The 21,990-nt window shown below is 35.6% G+C and overlaps 1 protein-coding gene across 1 annotated transcript in view; it reads left to right on the top strand.

Annotated features, from left to right (window-relative positions):
- Window positions 1-21,990, top strand: part of LOC150088443 (mitogen-activated protein kinase kinase kinase 11-like) — a 241,747-nt gene that overhangs the window by 169,132 nt on the left and 50,625 nt on the right. The window contains exon 7 of the mRNA XM_090370160.1: window positions 7,767-7,955. Within this exon, the coding sequence (XP_090226286.1) occupies window positions 7,767-7,955 (189 nt within the window). The remainder of the gene's footprint in view (window positions 1-7,766; window positions 7,956-21,990) is intronic.

The following is a 21,990-nucleotide window of genomic DNA, read 5'->3' as shown; positions in this document are numbered from 1 at the left end:
TTAGTTATTTTTTGATTATTAGAGAAATTGAAGAATTGTTGATGGAATGAGGTTATACTGAAGGTGAATTGGTAGAAATGGTTACCAACTTCGTGCCTAGTAGATCAGAAAGCAGTTTTGATGAGTCTATTTTTGTGCTCACCACTATATAATAAAAGGCCTCAATGCGGCTACGAAACTAAAGAGTGTTTTTTGGATAATGATTTCAATGTGCATTGCAGCTTAAATTTTACAAGGACTGGAGAAAATAAATAAAACATTGGTAATGGAGTTTATTGAAAGGAGGTGCACAGTGGAAAATTAATCTGAAGAGTCCAGTGTTGAGGAAGATATTGAGTGGAATACTGACAAATTTTAAGCAAAGAAGAAAATTTGTTTCTTCATTAACCAGGGAAGAAGATTCTGTCTGCAAAATTATTGCATTTTTCACTGCAATTTTCTCTTTGTAAACCTTTAACTTTTAAGTTGATTTTTAATTTTTTACTTATATAATTAAGTTTAATAAAACAGTATAATTTATTTGAATTAGCACAAATATTTATATTAGGCGATTAATTGAATTGGAATTTGTGATAAATAGTATATATATATATTTATATATATAATTATATTTAAATAATGTTGGAAAAGAAGTATTACATTATAAAATAAAAAGGAGGATACAGCACACATCAGGGGAAGGAAAAAGCATATTCCTCTACATGATGCTTGAAATATAGTCATATAAATTAGAATAAGGTTTAAAATAAAAAAATAATGCCAGCAGTACGGCAAGACAAGAGCGAAAAACAAAATTAAACCTAGATTCAAATCAAACAGGGAGGGAAGAGAAAGGTAGCAAGAATAAAAATATTGCAGCGGAAACTCTAAATTAATTTAGAAAATCTAATTATACGAATAATAATTCTTAAAATTTAAAAGCCAATTAAATAGAGATTTAGCGGTGCCTACTCTGATGGGCACCAGGTCCAAATTTATGTGAAATATCACCAAGCAGAGATTTAAACCACTACAATAAAACAAAACAAAACATGACAAAAATAGACTGACCATTATGCCTCCATCTCAACAGAGGACCACAAGGTCAACAATGGTCAGGGAATAGCTGCATTTCGAACGCTAAACAAATCGCCGCAAAGGAGAAATGATCGTAAGATCAGTCCGCCACACCGATCCCCGGATCGAACTGCCAATGCAGGGAATTGAACAGCGGTGGTCCTGATGCAGCGAAAATCAAAAATAGAACAGACTGAGCACTCCAGTACAAAGCCACACTACTGACAAAAGTAAACTTAACCCGTTTATATAAACAAATAATGAACTATAGATGGCAGTACAGGCGCAGCGTTAGCAATTCGCCCAATACTATCATGTGACATAATTATATTTAAATAATGTTGTTAAAGAAGTATTACATTATAAAATAAAAAAGAGGATACAGCACACATCAGGGGCAGCAAAAAGCATATTCCTCTACATGATGCTTGAAATATAGTCATATAAATTAGAATAAGGTTTAAAATAAAAAATAATGCCAGCAGTACGGCAAGACAAGAGCGAAAAACAAAATTAAACCTAGATTCAAATCAAACAGGGAGGGAAGAGAAAGGTAGCAAGAATAAAAATATTGCAGCGGAAACTCTAAATTAATTTAGAAAATCTAATTATACGAATAATAATTCTTAAAATTTAAAAGCCAATTAAATAGAGATTTAGCAGTGCCTACTCTGATGGGCACCAGGTCCAAATTTATGTGAAATATCACCAAGCAGAGATTTAAACCACTACAATAAAACAAAACAAAACATGACAAAAATAGACTGACCATTATGCCCCATCTCAACAGAGGACCACAAGGCCAACAATGGTTAGGGAATCGCTGCATTTCGAACGCTAAACAAATCGCTGCAAAGGAGAAACAATCGTAAGACAGTCCGCCATACCGATCCCCGGATCGAACCGCCAATGCAGGGAATTGAACAGCGGTGGTCCTGATGCAGCGAAAATCAAAAATAGAACAGACTGAGCACTCCAGTACAAAGCCACACTACTGACAAAAGTAAACTTAACCCGTTTATATAAACAAATAATGAACTATAGATGGTTCTTCCCTCCCTGTTTGATTTGAATCTAGGTTTAATTTTGTTTTTCGCTCTTGTCTTGCCATACTGCTGGCATTATTTTTTATATATATATATATAATATAAGTATTCAATGTACATTCTTTTGGAGCCTATCCCTCTTTTTCTGTATAATTATAATTGTTATTTTACACAGTGTTTTTACAGAATCTCTGTTTACCCTGTAAATCAAGGGATATCCATACTGAGAGTTGCTATGAAAGGGAAAACAATACAAAAGAAATTTTTGGGGAATCACAATGACAATTTTGAAAGGAGGCCGATGTCTTTCTTACAAAGTTTCCAAGGTGAAACTTCATGATTATGACTAGTGTAATTTAAAGATTACTGATAACTCACTCTTATTTGAAGATAACTCCGTCCTCTCCTTTATTAATTTGCACTTCTAAGGCAGCCACAATGATAGACTTGGCTACATTGCAGATAAATGATATCCTACTCTCTCTTTTCATTGTAATGAGGTTATACTGAAGCTATAACCATCAATGAAATATTGCACCTTTCCTTTACTCAGTTGAAGAATCTTGACCAAAGATATTTGCTTGGGCTTGTTTGTAAATAATATATGAGAAAATAAAATAAATGCTCTAGATTACACAGGGACCTACTGAAAGAAAGTGGGAACCTGTGGAAGAACAAGAAATTTTGGTTAGCATTGAAAGCAGTAACATTCTGTTTATAGTAGGAAGTAGAGTTGCACATAAGAAAATTGCCCGATTACCAATTAATCAGCCAATTAGTCATTACATTGCTTTTCCAACTTAATAGTCAACAGCCCACTGAAAAAGTCACAGAATTAGTTACATATCTGTAGTTTTATATCTGTAACTAGTTCTTTTAGACCACCTTCTGGCTGGCATTTTTTGCATCCCGATGCCGATACATCATTTGCATCTCAGAAGCACTTTCCTGATGCACACAGACAGTTAAACGCCAGTCACCTGACTCCTACTTCGATAGTCTGCCCATCTCATTGAACCCGTTAAGAAGAATTGCAACTCGTGGATGAAAAAAAATTTTTTTTCCCTAATTAAGTCTTTCTATGTTGCTACCATTCTGGAATTTTGGTAGCGCTGGGGACTTCGACAATTCTACTCGAAACTAATGAGTTTAATGATATTTAATTGTTTTATAGATAAATTGAAGTGATATTTTGTTATTTGCAGTATTAATAATGGCACTATAATACATATTGGTTATTTTTGTCAAACTTGGGACTTGAAAAAGTCGTTTATGGGGGGGGGGATGCTGTAAATTTGGAACGAAAGCCAACAGGAGAACCACGGCAAATTACAGGGAACTTGCATGACAAACTGCTTTGCCGCTACCGCAGTTTTTCGCCGCATTCTTGTAAATAGATAATGCGTGTTATCGGTTAGTTTCCTGTGGTTCTTGTGTCAGCTTTCTTTATCTTCGCCCCATGTTGTGTTCCGTTTGTTTGTACACCTTATTAATCCATGATGTGTTTTTAATCCTCTTAATATTTTAATATTTTTTAAGATGAAATTTTATTAAGATTAAGCAGAGCTGTAGTTGTAAAATTAATAGGTGGTGTACTCTATGGATGTTACGAAAAGCAGAGAGTATATTGTGCAGATCAGGCTTACACTGAAAGGACAGAATTCATGGGGTACCTGGTTCCTGGGCAAAATGTGATACTGTCACCCCTCTCGCTAGTGGATGAACCCACAGCTTGCTACCTATAAACTTGCCAAGCTGTGGACGAACCCACATATAGGTAGACCACATCACTGTATTCATGTAGACAGTAATTCAGTGTCAGTAGGGATAAACGTTGCGAGTTAACTGACTTTGAAAGAGGGATGATAGTAGGTGCCTGATGCACGGGTCACTCTATCGCAGATGTAGTACTGAAATTGTGCTATCCCCGTTCGACAGTATCAAGAGTGTATTGGGAATACGCCAGTTCCGGAATAACATCTCATCGTGGACAGCGCTGTGGGTGGATAAAGGTGGTGGATGAACATAGCCGTCAGTGTCTGTCTTGCATCGTTTCAGCCAACCTGAGAGCCACAGTGGCACAAATGACCACCAGTTTCAACGAAGGAGGTGCCAGAAATGTTTCCACCAACACCATCATATAATCATTAACCACAGTAGGTTATGGAAGTCGCCAACCCACCAGAGACCTATTGCTAATACACAGGACTCTATGCCACAACTGGACAAAAGAACATCTGCACTGGACCTTGAATGATTGGAGACAGGTCTCCTGGTCTGATGAGTCCTGTTTCCAGTTATTTCGAGTGGACTGGAGGGTGGATATCTGGCTGAAACCGCGAGAAGCTATGCACCCGTCATGTCAACAAGGAACTGCTCAGGGAGGTGGACAGTTGGTAATGATCTGGGGTGTGTTCAAATGACAAACGTTGGGACCTCTGGTATATCTAGACGCATCTCTGAATGGTGCAAATTAAGTGTCCATCCTTGCAGACCATCTGTATCCCTTCATGGTCATCGTGCACCCACAGGGCAATGGACTCTTCCAGCAGAACAATGCACCCCCCCCCAGAGCTGTGGTGACTAGAACATGGTTCGAAGAGCATTCCACAGATTTTGCCACCATAGAATGGCCTCCCCATTCAACGGACGTGAACCCTATGGTTCACGTCATATAAACGTGATATAAACGTGAACCGTCGTTTATATCAGCTACATGAGCAGGATCATCAATAGTCGAACCATCTATGTTAAATGGACCAATCTGATTCACCCCCTTCCTTCTTCTTTACTTCCTTACATAAGTAAAGAACTCCTTGCTGTTCTAGCCAGGAAGCGTACATTTCATTTTTATTATTTTTATTTCCTGTGCTACCAGACCAACTAGGTCATCTGCCCCTGGTCGGTTGCCATACAACGTGGTTTCCATACAGTGCAACTGTCTGGCCTCACTTCAACGCTGTTCTAAATGCAAGTCAAAGTGTCCTATAATTTGGACAATGAGATTGCCTGATCTGAATCCACTGGATTGTTTTCTCTAGAGTCATCTTGACAGAACAGATGCCAATGTCCCTCTAGCTGGGATGATTTATTTGTGCAATATGGCAGCTGTCACCACTGTAGATGCCCATATGTTAGCGATTATACAGTGATCCCTGTCAACTGCAGTTTATAATTGTATACTAAAATTTTACAATCCAAGGGTTTTTTTTTTTTTTATGTATACACAGTTCAATCTAGTCTCCTTAAAAAAGATGGCAATTACTCCCAACTATCAAAGCTGCAGGGAGGAGGAGGAGGAGTGTGAACAGGAAGAGGATAGCTTCAATTCACATCATTTTTAATTTTAAATTCTAAACAGGAAAACATTTACCACTCCCTTTCACTTATTTTTGTTTTTCTTACAATACTTCATCAACAAAACTTCTCAAAAGGAGAGAATTACAGCCACTCCCCGATTTATGTAAGGGTTGCATTCCGTGGAACTCTATGTAAGTCGGAATTTCCCCCATGCTTGAGCAACACTCGAAACTGTGCTCGCTGAATTGATTGAATCAAAAAAGAAATGTTCGATGAACTTGTACATAGAACTATTTATTGTATTTATTCAATTTTTTCTCTCGTGCATAGAAAAATTAAAAAAGCGTGCAATTTAAAAAATTTCAAAATTATAAAATTACAAAAAAAGAGAGGAGACGGGAATAATGTCAGTATTTATACCTCTCGAGCATCGTTGTCAGAATAGATGCCTTCAGCTGATAAGTATGCCGCTGCAGAGGTTGCGGGCTGTGGAGATTTAGATGTGGTCGGCCACTCAACCTTACAAAAGAACATATTAATAGATGACTGGACTGTGGCTTTTTCTTTTCATTGTAGGTTTCTTTGTAGCTAGCAAGCATATCATTCACCCGTCTCTTAACTTTTAAGAATCATTCGGTGTCGGGATCCATCTTCTCAAACCTCGCCATTGCTGATGCAATTTCATGAAATGCCATTGCCATCTCTCTGTTTATGAAACGTCTGTGCTCCTCATTTGGTTCATCTTGAGCTTTGTCAGCATTTTCTTCTTTCACTATCACTGCCTAGAAGTCAATGAGTTCTTTGTTAGATAATTCCTTCCCTTCGTCCTCCATTAACTCCTCCACATCTTTGGCATCAACCTCCAGCTGAAGTAGCTCTGAAACTTTTACAATCTTATCTGTAACCTCTTCATATGATTCTTCTTTTTCAAATCCTTCGAAGCCTTTTACGTGCTGTGGGCATATTTTTTTCCATGCGCCATTTAAACAGCTTTTAGTAATTTCCGCCCGGGCCTTATTAATCTTTAAGATGGCGTAGTAAATACTGTAAGATTTCCAAAAGTCTTTTAATGTAAAACTTTTCTCAATGTACTGCAGACAATGCCTGAGCAAATGTTGTGCTTAAATAGTATGCTTTTAAATTCAAAATAACACCCTGATCCATAGGTTGGATGAGTGAAGTTGTGTTTGGCGGTTGACATATGACTCTCATGTTCAAATTGAAATCATCTAGATGCGTAGGATGTCCCTCCAGTAGAAGCAAAATCATGAAAGGAACATCGTTGTCTTTACAATATTTTTCAACCTAGGGAGTTAAGCAGCATTTAAATCAATCCTCAAAGAGATTAATCTAAAGATGGAAACTTTTTAAACAAAACTACACATGCTAAAATAATTTTTATGTATGCATGCAGGAAGGTGTTTGCTTAACTTGTAGTTGCATGAACCAGGGTGGGGGGAACCATATAATTTTAAGATAAATGTGAGAGCGATTCTTATATACTCATAACATCTTAGGGAATCGACATACTCAACTCATTTTCAAGTCAGGTAATTTTATATTTCATTTGCATATTTCAAAATTACCAATCTCTTAATTTTTTAGTAGTGGTATCAGGATTTATTGTGTTTTGTTTTTAGCTGATTTGATTGTTTCTTTTACAGCTACAAATCCTTGTAACCTAGCCAGGTTACAAGGTGTTCACCCATTATCAGATTTAGTTTTTATTGAATTTGGTAGTATATAAAGCATTTAGGGCTGAAGCCTCAAGCTATGGAAAAGTCTCGACTATGTATAAGTATAGTGCAAAAGCATCAATAAATTATTGATGCTTTTGCACTATACCTATACATAGTCTGAATTTGGTAGTGGAAAAATCAGACATAATATAACTTCAAGCAAATATTGCAAAATCAAATTTTTTTTTTTTAAAACATGCATCACGTGGTTTTTTTTTTTTTTTTTTTTTTTAACTGACTAAATAATGAAAATAGCTATTTGTGCTTTTAATGATTTTCTTTGATTATCATTCTAAATAATAACCTTATCTTTGTTTGTACCTTACAACTGGTGATAGTTTATAATAGGCTAAGCAGTACTTGTCTACAAAGGTGCCTCCGTAGCCAGGTGGGAAGGAGCAGCAGTGCGTAGCACTTGCTTCTTGATTAGACCAGGGTTCAAGCCCATCACCACCAAATACGGAGGATGCGGAAAGGTCAGAGAATGACCACCACATATCCTGGAACAATATGGCCTTAGTTGCTAATGCTCCTAAAAATCAAATAACAAACAAACTTGTCTACAATATTTAAAATACCTATTGTTAATGATATTCATAAATATTTTTATTGTTCATGCAAATAGTACCTGTGGATGGTGTTAAAGGCAAGACCTGGGGACCAAGCACTGTACATCAGAAAGAACGGGGACATTCTAGAAGACTTTTAATTGATGGCAATAAAAGGTGGTCTAAAAGTGCCCCAAATCTTGAGAAGCCACAAAGGGGTTATCCATTTGGGGGTATGTCAAATTTTGGAGCTTTACAAGAATTTGGTAGGTATTTTTTTATTTTATTATTTTTTTTATAACTTATAATTTTATGCAAATTAAATGCAGTATTTAATTTAAGTAATTGAAGTATTTAAGAATTTTTCTTGTAATTGTTTTATGAAACTGCTCAATTTTTGAATAGCTTTTTCATATCAGTTAGCTTCACATTCTAATATTTTATTTAATTATTTTTTTTGTTAACATTTTCATTTAAAAGTGCATTTTAAAATTGTGGTCAGGAGCGGGAATGCAGTAGCACATGCTCTGAGTAGACCGGGGTTCAAGCCCCTGACTTTTTTTTTTTGAAATATATACACAAGGGATATTTAAAATTTCATTAGCCCAGTGAAACACCCAGGGCCACATTAATACTACAGCGAAATCGGCTATGGCTGGGGGCCTCATGCGAAGAGGGGTCTCATTTTCAAGTGTAAATATTTTCTAAAGTAGTGATAAAAATTTCTAATAATAATAATAAACCAAGAAAACTTGTAATACAAAAGCATTCTTAAACTGTTAAATGTTTAAGTTTTATTCTTCTGACCTTTTATTGTACAGTAAATAAGTTAAAAGTTTCTATTATTGCAGTAGAGTCTCAGTTATCTGGAATAATTAATGTCAGACCGCTTCTGGATAGAAAAATTTTCCGGATAATCAAATGTAAGGTAAAATTAAATAAATTATGTTATAATGTATTAAGGTAAAAGAAAAAGATTTTAAAAATAGAGTGAAAAAATATTATTTAATTAAAAATAATAACTCGTACATAAAAATTCGCATATTTACATATGTATGTATATTTGGATAGGTATTTTATTGCAAATTTTATGTGGGAAAAATTTAAAGTAATTTTTTAAAATACTGTTTGTTTTTTGTTTTGTTTCTTGTGACATTTTTTTGCTGCTAAATTGCTCAAGTTCTTTAATAATATCAATTTGATTATATTGCATTCTTCCTGGTTTTCTGCCTATTTCAGTGCTGTTTCTTTCCGTTAACATTTTACCGAGAACAATAATAAATTGTAATTTCAGGCTGATATTATTAAAGAACTTAACGAATCTGGAGCTAAACTAAACATAATATGAAATGAAGAGAACAAAATATGTCATGGAAAATTGGGTTCACGGAAGCGAATGACTAAACTCTATCACTTATGGTTTCCGAGAAAACTCATTAGTCCTAATCAAGTGCCTAATCAAGTTAAATGTTTAAGTTTTATTCTTCTGACCAGATATATGACCTAAAAAACAGATGGAAATACTCTCATAGCATAATAAACATTTGTCTCAAATACTACCATTAATAAAAATAAGAAGTATCAAAGTCAGCCTTTTAAATTGTTTCTGATAATCGATGTTCTACCGTACTTTATTTTTCAAGTCAAAAAACATAAAACATTTTTGACCTCTTAGTTTACATTTTTATCAGGGAATTATTATTCAAAATATAAATATAAAAACCAATGTAGCATTTGTATTTATATATATAAATATATATTAAAGGGGCCTAAAATTTAAATATGGCAGGGGCCTATTTCATCCTTAACCTGGTCCTTGATGCAAAACATGGCAGAATGGCTGGTGAATACAACTGCTAAAAAAATAATAAAATAAGAATTTAATTAGATTTCATAAAGATAATAGAATGAAAATATTAACACCAATCTTTATCTTAATAACATCAATGCTTATCTTATATGTGAAAAACATCCCCCCCCCCACAGCTAGGACCTAGATTAAGTTTTTGGAGTCAGTTTTCCATGATTAGGTTTTGAATTAATATTTTATTTCTGTTAATTACTTGACTTGTCATATATTCCCGCATAAGAAGTTTTCCCCTGCACTAGGTTTGGGTTCTTAATTCCCAATTTTAACTCTATATATTATAATGTATTGTTTCCCTGGTAAAAAGCTTTTCCGCATAAAAAGTGTGTGATAAAGAATACACTGTGTATTATTATAATGATGTTTTCCCACTTAATATGCTTTTTAAATATAGAAATTCCTTATTTTTATATAAAAAAAATATAAAACTATAAACATTTTGGTAATTGAACAAGTTATGGTTAGCATCATTTTAGAAAACCATGAAATGGCATCGATTTTTACATCTCATATTGTGAATGCCATCACGAGTTGCCCTGCTATTACACTATTTCTAATAAGCAATGCTTCGCCACTGACTAATGTTACTTATTCATGGTGGATACCACCACCAAGGGGGTGGTGGTATCTGCCGAGAATTCACTGGTAAAGTGTTTCCTATTTGAGAATCCACTATCAAAGGTAGTTTACTATCAGGGAAATTAATTGTGAAGGCATTCACAATATGGGCTCTTACAAAAACAATGCCATTTCACCTACTTCGGTGATTTACTACGAACTAAAAATGATACTACTTACTAACCTTTGGGAATGACAGAGTTTTTGGGAATGAGATTATAAGCACCAAGTCACAGATTTTCGAGCTTCTGCAAACGGATAAGTATTTTAGAAATTTTTACCATATTCTTGATTAAGTAACATATTAAATCATGCTTTACAAAGATATTAAATAGGCTTAGTAGCATTCCTTAGCTTATTTTTAAATTAAGGGTTTAGTTGTGATAAATAAGTAGTTTGAAGGTTTTAATCACTTGTTGGGCATATATCTTTTATTTAGCTAAGGATATAACTAATTTAACATGGTGATCATTACAGTATAGTGTAACTTGGTGGCATATATCTTGAACTTGATAGTGTAAGGTATAATGTAAGAACTAAATAGAGTAATATGTATTGCTACATTAGCTTAATGTAGTATCATCAGTTAAATTTATTAACCTTATTCATTTTCATTGTTAATCAATTAAATAGTATTAAATGGAAAACAAGGCCCAGAGCAGCAAAGCAAGAAGCACAAAGTAGCGGGAGTGCTCTGGCTCGTGGAAGAACTGACTGGGGTGATTCTCCAATGCACCACAGTCTAAAAATATGTGTAACTTGTGAAATGTTTGCGGACTTTCTGGAACAGAACACAAAGCCATCATCTTTGGCTAGAAACCTAGGAGGATGTCTTTGTGTGTTCTAAGTGAAGAGAGTGTAAAGAAATTAGGTGCTAACTCAGCGTTCTGATGGGCTTCTATGAGAGGTTTGAAGAATGTGCTGGTCCCATAGCAGCTTATTGTCAGTGGCTCAATTGTCAGGGAGACGGGAAGTATATTGTGAAAAAAGAATAGTTGGAATAGGACCAGGGTATATCTGCCATGAACAAAAGTTGATGACGTTGTAGAGGAGCAGATATCATCTTTTAAGGGCACGAAGCTGCAATGTGATATTGTTGTACATGTTAGCACTAATGACATTAAGAGTAGGAGATCTGTAGACATTGACAAGTACAGGTCAATGTTGAAAAAAGTTGCGAGTTAGGGTTAAATTTGAAAATGTCTGCAATTGTGCCCAGACACAGTAGGAAGGAGTATATGAGCCTTGTCAATCAATTCGGCCCTGGAGAGATTGTGAAAAATGGGTAGAATTTTTCTCAGCATGGTTTGTGCTTGTTAACAGGAGAGATTGCTTCTACAGGTATGGGATTCACTTAAATAGAAAGGGTGCAAGAATATTTGCTGATGCTGTCAAGGTAGTGTTAGGTGAGTTGGAAAACTGCTAGCTTGGTGGTATTCATAGACTAATAGATTAACAGTAGCTGCAGGCAGAGGTGAAAGTGATTCTTGTACTGCTTCTATTGGAATGAGCAGCAGCCTGGAAATCAAGGTGCTGGGGATTTAAAGGATTGCTGGGAGTTATCATGGAATAAGTAAATAGATGGGCTGTGTTAGTGTAATTAAGAGTAAGAACAGGTGCATGTACACCAATACTAGGAGTATAGTAAATAAATTTGATGAATTTGAGTTGCTGATCAAGAGATCAAAGGCAGATATTGTTGCGCTATCAGAGACGAGATGCCACATAGATATAAGGAATGCAGAATTTGAATTTGGGGAGTATAATGTGTACAGAAGGGATAGAGAGGATTAAGAATCTGCAGATAAAGGAACCACTAGGTGGCAGTGATTACAGTGTGCTGAAGTGGGTTGGTTTTACTCAAAGAAGTAACTACCACCAGGTGTAAAGGGAAGGGTTTTTGCTTTCGGAAAGGAGACTACAACAGTCCCAGATAATTTTTAAATTCTATACAGTGGGACCAACTGATGATGTTACCAACTGCAAATTCTAAATGGGAAGCATTCAAGGAACTAATCTTGGAAGCTACAAGGCATTTTGTCCCAACTAAGAAATACTGTTCAGGATTTAGGGCAAAATGAATGTCAGATGAACTGAGACTCGTGGCAGATAAGAAGAATGCAAGGATGCATATAAATTATCAAGTGACACAGAAGATAATGGTAGATATAAGCTAGTCTGAAATCAAGTCACAGATGATGTTAGGTAAGCAAATGTAGATTATGAGAAATCTTTGGCAAAGGATGCAAAGAAAAATAGCAAGGACTTCTTACTTTATTTAGGAAAACTCTAGAAGGAAGGGGATGGATCAGATTGGTCCCCTTGATATCTATAATTCTACTGTTGATGATCCTCCTCAGGTAGCTGACAAACTGAATGAATATTTTGAATCTACATTCACATATGAGGAATTATGTAGAGAAGTGGAGGCCAGAAGCTTATCAAACATTAGCAGGGAGTTAAATGATTTTGGAATAACTGAGAGCAAAGTGGAGGAGAAATTGTTGAAGTTGAACATAAGAAAGGTGCCTGGGGTAGATGGGTTCTATCCAGTTATATTAAAGGAGGCTGCAAAGGAAGTAAGCAAACCCTTAGCCAAAGTGATGAGAGCATCTGTGGACTCAGGGGAAGTCCCCACAGACTGGAGATGTGCAGATGCAGTGTTCTCCCTAGGACCTATTGAATGGGCGCACTGCCCGGTGAATTTAACTGACCACCCAGCTAAAATTTAAGCGATTCCTGTGGTTCTGTATGGTACTGTTCACTGATCTTGATCAATATTAATTTGAATACAGTATGCGATCGAGGTCAAGGCAACACGAGCATATATGTTAAATTTTGCAATTAATTACTGCTCTGGATTGCCTAAGTCACATTTATAAATAACAGAAAATTTTATAATATTTCCAATACTATAAAACCAAGAGTAAAAAATGCTCTATATATCCTCTGCTTGAATCAAATTTAAAATTTTACGACAGAGTTACCTCAATCTATTTCCATAGGGTGACTTCTCTTCAGAAACTATATTAAAATTATATCTACTTTGTTAAAATATTTAAATGTGCTCTTTCCTCTAAGCTCACAACTGACCAGACATCCCCAGGGCTATTGCTGAAGGTCTCACTCGACCCTAGACTTATCTGTTCCACCACTAAACCTTGAGTGACTGAAGACATTGTGTCAAAGTTTAAAATAAATGCCGCTAAAGTCATGGAATATACTAAAATACGATGATGAATAATTTACTAAAAACTTTCCTTCCTTAAGGGACAAAACTTATCGACATACTGTCGTGATCACAGGTAGGAAACAAACTGCCTAATGCTGACTTTTCCCCCACTATTTATATACGGGAGATATGTGTGCAAAGGTCCACGAATCCGAGATGAAAAATGGTTGTCGTATGTTTCTTATGTTATTTTGTACTCTCATTTCTGTAGTTTCTGCAATTAAATGTTTTGCGTAATTATGCTCTGTTTAAAATTTTAGCCTCATTAAACATTTATATATATTTATGTATAATATTAGTAAATTTATAAGAGGAGTTTACCTCAATATAGTACGTGGAACACTTCCGTATGATACCCTCCAGAAATTAAAACGGAAAAAACGAAAAAATCGACAACTTACCGGTACATTAAAGTAAAATATAAATAATTAAAGTAAAATATAAATAATTAAATAATCAATTTAACACAATTCAAAATCAATTCAAAACAATTAAAATTCAAATTAACGCAATTAAAAGAATCTAACGAAAATATTCAAAACGATTTTCCTTCCTGAAGCTGACAATGCTTTTCGACCAACTGTCGTGATCACAGGAATGAAAATTATCGAATCAGGCTAAACCTGCAACTTAAATAGTGATTATGTGTCTTCGCGCATGCGCGTAAAGGTCCACGCATCGGAGATCAAATATGGCCGCCGAACATTAACAGAATTCTCGTGTAATTTAATTTCAACGGTTTCTGCAATTAATAGTCGCGTATAATTACGTTGAACGTTAAGTATTTTGGCCTCGTTAAATAAAAAAGTATGTTTTTCGTTAATGGCATGAAAGGCTAATTCTGACGCTGCTGAACGAGAAGCACGAACAGAGGCTTCGTGTTGATTTACACGGATATTAAGAGAAAACCGCGTGGAACCCTGATAAGACGCGTCGCAATCACCGCAAGAAATGTTGTATACTAGATCATTAATTTGTGTTGCGAACGCCGAAAGAACCGAGCGATTGTTCAGTATAGTGTGTAACTTCCGTATAGGCCTAGCTATAATTTTAAATTCGGTATCTTTAAAGAATCTGTTAAGCTGTTTGTGCCACTGTTCAACATATGGGACAGAAATAAAGTATTTTTTGATATTACTATTGTTGATTGGTGCAGTATTTTGTATCCTATCCTTAGCTTGTACCCTAATTCGATTTATTGTGTTAATGGGATAACCCCTGTTCAAGAATCTGCTAGTTAATATTTGTATTTCTGAGTCTAAAGCAGAATCCGTCGTTGAATATTTATAGGCATTTAGAAATTGATTAAAGATAATCGATCTTTTGTAGGTGAACGGGTGGTAGCTATTATAATGTAGAAGCATACCGGTGTTTGTGGGTTTTCGATAGATGCTAAATTGTATTTTGTTCGAGTCCCGGGTAAGCGTGAAATTTAGAAAGTTTAATGACTTAGTATCCGTATCTTCCCTTTCCAATGTAAATTTGAGTCTAGAATGAATATTGTTAAACGAATGTAAAATATCTTGGATAGTACTACTATCGGTAATAACTAGAACATCGTCTAAATACCTCCCATAGTATGTGATACGGGGACGAAAAGGTGTCAAATGTATCTGCTCAATCGTTGAGAGATAGATCTCTGACATAGATCTCAGGGTTCCACGCGGTTTTCTCTTAATATCCGTGTAAATCAACACGAAGCCTCTGTTCGTGCTTCTCGTTCAGCAGCGTCAGAATTAGCCTTTCATGCCATTAACAAAAAACATACTTTTTTATTTAACGAGGCCAAAATACTTAACGTTCAACGTAATTATACGCGACTATTAATTGCAGAAACCGTTGAAATTAAATTACACGAGAATTCTGTTAATGTTCGGCGGCCATATTTGATCTCCGATGCGTGGACCTTTACGCGCATGCGCGAAGACACATAATCACTATTTAAGTTGCAGGTTTAGCCTGATTCGATAATTTTCATTCCTGTGATCACGACAGTTGGTCGAAAAGCATTGTCAGCTTCAGGAAGGAAAATCGTTTTGAATATTTTCGTTAGATTCTTTTAATTGCGTTAATTTGAATTTTAATTGTTTTGAATTGATTTTGAATTGTGTTAAATTGATTATTTAATTATTTATATTTTACTTTAATTATTTATATTTTACTTTAATGTACCGGTAAGTTGTCGATTTTTTCGTTTTTTCCGTTTTAATTTCTGGAGGGTATCATACGGAAGTGTTCCACGTACTATATTGAGGTAAACTCCTCTTATAAATTTACTAATATTATTATCAACGTAGAACATATTGAGTATTACAGCTCTGATTCATACTATCTAATTAATTTTCATACTCTTATTGACTATTTCATTCACTTCCTGTCTCTCCAGTAGTATACAATCGATACACACAATTATGGGAGATTTTTTGAATGGCTTGGTACAAAATTACATTAAATCTACACTAAGGTACTCGGCCCAAAGTTACCATATTTCTTTCCTAAAATATTGCCTTCAAAACAACATCGTTCCGAAGTTTGCCAGGGTGAATTTAAATCAAAAAATTTCAGGCATAAAACAACTATCACTGGCGACATCACGTAATATTGTTAAGCTTGCCTTAAAATCTCGATATTCGGATAAACAAAAATACCTTTCCCAGGTTAGGAAGCTTCGCGATAAATTAAAAAATTATCTACATCCGAACGATTGGTCTGTATTGAAGACCTCCATAGATTTGCAACGGGAAGCACAAACCTCAGAAATAAAAAACAGACACGTTAATAAGTTGCAAACATTATCGAATAGTTCAAGACACGTTCATACGAATTCTAACACATTGTCGCGAGCTTGCGACCAAGTTCACACGAGTTGGGTGACATCCCCCCCACAGACACATAACGCACTACCACAGAATATGTCGGCTAGTTCACGAACACCCCCTCACCCAGTATCCAACGAACCGACATATCAACAGGTTACAAATCTTTCCTCGTGTACACTATCGCAGGACCAGATTTCACTTTTATCCAAAGGATTAAATTATAATTTTCCACCTCGAAAGCTGCCAAAAAAACAATGCGTAATTGATTTTGAATTTGGACTTCGTAGTGTTCCACAAAAAGATGTATTTATTCAACAAGTTAACCAAGTAGTGAATAACATAAAAGAAACACGACTTCCTAAATTGAATACACATGACAGTTCAGCTTTACGAGAACTTCGAGAAAATAAGGACATTATTATACAGAGGGCAGATAAAGGAGATACAGTGGTAATACTAGATAAACATGATTATATTAATAAGTTAGATTCAGTTGTATCTGATAGCTCCACTTATTGTGAAGTGGACCCGACACTGTTTACCAATTTGGTAAATCAATACACTAAAACGTTAACCACATATCGTAAAAACGACTACATTACTATGGTTCAGTTGAAGGAATTGAAGTCCAGAACATACAATATTCCTGCACTTTTTGGTCAGGTAAAATTACACAAGCCTGGATTTCCGATTCGACCTATTGTTTCCTACAGGAACTCGGCATTTTCAGCCTTAGCCACACATGTATATAACATTATAAAACCTTTTAGACAGGTTATACAATTTGGGATTAAGAATTACGATACATTATTTAATAATCTTAAAGACTGTAGACTCGGCGACAATGACAATTTATTCTCATTAGATGTTACATCATTATATACGAATGTAAACGTTGAATACACATTAGATATTATTTGGGATATGTTAAATAAAAACTCGACACCGATTAATTATACGAAGCTGCCTATAAAGGAGATTTTTCACTTAATTAAACTATTAGTTGAGGCTAACTACATCACCTTTCGAGACAAGGTGTACAAAAAAATTTTTGGATTACCAATGGGTTTGAGCCTGAGTGGCTTAATGTCAGAGATCTATCTCTCAACGATTGAGCAGATACATTTGACACCTTTTCGTCCCCGTATCACATACTATGGGAGGTATTTAGACGATGTTCTAGTTATTACCGATAGTAGTACTATCCAAGATATTTTACATTCGTTTAACAATATTCATTCTAGACTCAAATTTACATTGGAAAGGGAAGATACGGATACTAAGTCATTAAACTTTCTAAATTTCACGCTTACCCGGGACTCGAACAAAATACAATTTAGCATCTATCGAAAACCCACAAACACCGGTATGCTTCTACATTATAATAGCTACCACCCGTTCACCTACAAAAGATCGATTATCTTTAATCAATTTCTAAATGCCTATAAATATTCAACGACGGATTCTGCTTTAGACTCAGAAATACAAATATTAACTAGCAGATTCTTGAACAGGGGTTATCCCATTAACACAATAAATCGAATTAGGGTACAAGCTAAGGATAGGATACAAAATACTGCACCAATCAACAATAGTAATATCAAAAAATACTTTATTTCTGTCCCATATGTTGAACAGTGGCACAAACAGCTTAACAGATTCTTTAAAGATACCGAATTTAAAATTATAGCTAGGCCTATACGGAAGTTACACACTATACTGAACAATCGCTCGGTTCTTTCGGCGTTCGCAACACAAATTAATGATCTAGTATACAACATTTCTTGCGGTGATTGCGACGCGTCTTATCAGGGTTCCACGCGGTTTTCTCTTAATATCCGTGTAAATCAACACGAAGCCTCTGTTCGTGCTTCTCGTTCAGCAGCGTCAGAATTAGCCTTTCATGCCATTAACGAAAAACATACTTTTTTATTTAACGAGGCCAAAATACTTAACGTTCAACGTAATTATACGCGACTATTAATTGCAGAAACCGTTGAAATTAAATTACACGAGAATTCTGTTAATGTTCGGCGGCCATATTTGATCTCCGATGCGTGGACCTTTACGCGCATGCGCGAAGACACATAATCACTATTTAAGTTGCAGGTTTAGCCTGATTCGATAATTTTCATTCCTGTGATCACGACAGTTGGTCGAAAAGCATTGTCAGCTTCAGGAAGGAAAATCGTTTTGAATATTTTCGTTAGATTCTTTTAATTGCGTTAATTTGAATTTTAATTGTTTTGAATTGATTTTGAATTGTGTTAAATTGATTATTTAATTATTTATATTTTACTTTAATTATTTATATTTTACTTTAATGTACCGGTAAGTTGTCGATTTTTTCGTTTTTTCCGTTTTAATTTCTGGAGGGTATCATACGGAAGTGTTCCACGTACTATATTGAGGTAAACTCCTCTTATAAATTTACTAATATTATTATCAACGTAGAACATATTGAGTATTACAGCTCTGATTCATACTATCTAATTTATGTATAATATATTCCATATATTATTCCGTATATCCAGCAATGGTACAAACAGCTTAATATTCTTTTTAAAGACACTGAATTTTAAGTAATAGCAAAACCCTCTTAGAAACTCCATTTAGTATTAAAAAAATATTCCGATCTCTCTCTCTCTCTCTTCAGTTATAGAATTACATTAAATTAAAATTAAATTTTCTGTTTATATTCCAGCACGACAACCAAGTCAGTAGAGTTTATAATAAATCGTCAATACAAATATTTATTGTATTTAGTAGTCACGGGCTTGAACCCCGGTCCACTGAAGGAACACGTGCTATGCACACTCGCTCCTGACCACTCGGCTATGTCAGGCCTCATGATTTCGTATATAACGTTCCATTGGAAACGGTGACCACTCTTACGCGGAATCGACAAGGTGTCTTTTGGAAATGTGTCTTAAGCAGCAGTTAGGGCTATAAGTGTTACGGTATCTGAATTAGTCTTCCATTCGATAAACAAGGATCATGTTTTCATGTTTAACCTAACCTATTTTAACTACTGTTCCTGGGAAAATAATGAAGTCACTGGTTAAAGAAGCACTGCAGGATCATCTAGACATGACTGCAGTTATGGTACAGACACAGCATAGGTTTGATAAGGGGGAAGTCTTGTCTGACAAATTTAATTGGATACGATGATGTGGTCACAAAGGAACTGGATGCAAAAAATAATTTTGATATCATATACTTGGATTAGAAAAATATACTGTATAATCCAGTGAATGTATTTAATAACACAATAAATATACAGAAACTTTCATGGCTGACGAGTCTCTTTATCAACTGATAGATTGAATTTAAATACAACTGTTATAGTTATGCGTGCAGTGAGCTGAGAGTGAAGTCACATTATTCAAGCTGGTTTTCTATTGTTGTCGTACGGATATGCACTGTTTTACTCCAGTGTTTGCCGAGGTGTAAAATGGTTGTCTCCAGGATGAGGTTCATTCTCATCCCTTTGCAGTGGTTTATGGTCTTCGGATTTTTCAATATATTAAGTGACCCTTGCCATGCGCGGTGGCGAAAGTGTTGTGAGTGGTCCACTATTTCGAAGTCACGTTTGGGATTGAGATCGTGGTTGGTGGCCCAAAAATGCTCCGCAACTGCGGACCGGTTAGTTTCGGCAAGCCAGATTGGCTCTGTCAGGCTCCGTAAGGCGATCTTGAAGACGTCTTGATGTCTCACCTATGTAGCAGCTGTCACAGTCTCTGCAGTTGATGCGGCATATTACATTGCTGCGTAAGAGAGGTGTGACAGGGGTCTTCATACTGGAGACAAGCGAATGTAGGTTTCTGCAGGGTAACTGTACGCATTTGACGTTGTAATTTCTTAAGATTTTTGAGATCCGACTTGACACGCCTGGATGGTAAGGAATGTAGGCGGATTGTATACTGTCTTGGTTCGGGGTCTTGGGTGTGATGCGAGTTCTTGTGCTTGTAATAGGCATCTGTCTAGCACATGGATGGATATCCACATTTGGTCAGGTCTGTCCTCACATGGGAAATCTCGTTGCGTCTGATTGCATCAGTGCTGGAATGGCTCCAAGCTCTGGAGAATAGGGTGCGGGTAGTGCTGTTGAGATGACTGGGTGCATGGCCGGATCTGTAGTTTGTAAATTGTCCACACCACATAGATTTATGGTATACCGAAGTCTCTAGACGTGGGCCTACGCGTTGCACTAAGACATCCAGGAACGGGAGCGCCTCATTGACTTCTAACTTTAGAGTAAACTGTATGAAATTAGACAGGGAATTAAGGTATTCTAGTAATGCTGTTTCAGAGCCACGTGGTATTACAGTGAAAATATCGTCAGTGTATCTGCACCATGTTGTAATAGATACAGGTGGGTTCAGGTGTATCTGCTCCTCTAAATCTTCTATGGCAATGTTGGCTACCACAGAACTGACAGGGGCACCCATGGCAGTGCCATACACTTGTTGGACTGAATCCTCAAAGGTGAAGATGTTGCTTGATAAGCATAAGTTGAGGGCGGGGCAGATGTCATCAGTGGATAGTGATGTTCTGGTTGTAAGGCTTAGGCCGTTCTCGAGGAGCCTCCTGGTGCAGAGTATGGCCTGTTGGACGGGAATTGAAGTGAATAGTAATTAAATAAACAAAATAAATAATTAAAATAACAAAATAAAAACATCCAAAGTCCACTGGTTAAGTGCAAGACTAGTGGATGCTATGATCCCGTACCTTAGGGAGCTTAACCTCAGGCACCAGCAATATCCCGTCTCGAGCGAAGGGCAAGAAGTCAAGAAAAAAGAAAAGAAAGGGGGGGGGGGGATAAAATAAATAATAAGTAAATAAAATAAATAATTAAAATAACAAAATATAAACATCCAAAGTCCACTGGTTATGTGCAAGACTAGTGGATGCTATGATCCCGTACCTAGGGAGCCCAACCTCTGGCACCAGCAATATCCCGTCTCGAGCGAAGGGCAAGAGGTCAGGAAAAAAGAAAATCCCACACCCACAGACAGTAAAAGTCCTTGGGTGCCAACAAAAAAAAAAAAATAAATAATAATAATAATAAATATTTATAAAAAAGTAAATTAAAATACGAATAGGATATTAAAAAGATTTAGATAGATAAATTCGTAAAATAAAAAATAGTGTATACAAGAAAAGGTAAAATAAGATACATAAAAAATAATAAAAAATAAACGAATTAAAAAAATAATAAAATAAATTAATTAAAAAATAATAAAAGAAATTAATTAAAAAATAATAAAATAAAATAATTAAAAAAATAATAAAATAAATAAATTAAAAAATAATAAAATAAAATAATAAAAAAATAATAAAATATAATAAAATAAAAAAATTAATAATCTCGCACCCACATGGAGAAAGCAGTGAGTGCCAGCAATCCCGTACCACAGGAGACCCAAATCCTGGGTACCAGCAAAAGAGTTCGCCTCATCAGGCCACAATTTCTGCCCCTTTCGGAGCTGTGGAGAAACAGAAAAATAAACTCTGATCCATGAAAGGAGAAGGAAAGTTGGTATTGTCAGGTAAATGCAGCTAGTAAAGTCCAGTCAGGTGAGTCCTATCATAAAGTCATTTTGGTTTGAAATCAGTTCTTCTGGGAAAACAAATTATCCAGCAAGATATCCTATCTAGGTACGTCATGTCAGGTAAGCAGGTCCATTTTATAATTTTGATAACTGTGATAGGTGCGCAGAATATGTAAGTAATAGTTTCAATAGAGTCCAAGAGCACAACCA

This window comes from Mastigoproctus giganteus, chromosome 3 (genome assembly GCF_048544385.1).
Source record: "Mastigoproctus giganteus isolate SK-2022 chromosome 3, ASM4854438v1, whole genome shotgun sequence".
Classification (NCBI taxonomy): Eukaryota; Metazoa; Arthropoda; class Arachnida; order Uropygi; family Thelyphonidae; genus Mastigoproctus; species Mastigoproctus giganteus.
Note: the sequence above shows the minus strand (reverse complement) of the source record. Positions and strands in the feature narration are given on the sequence as shown.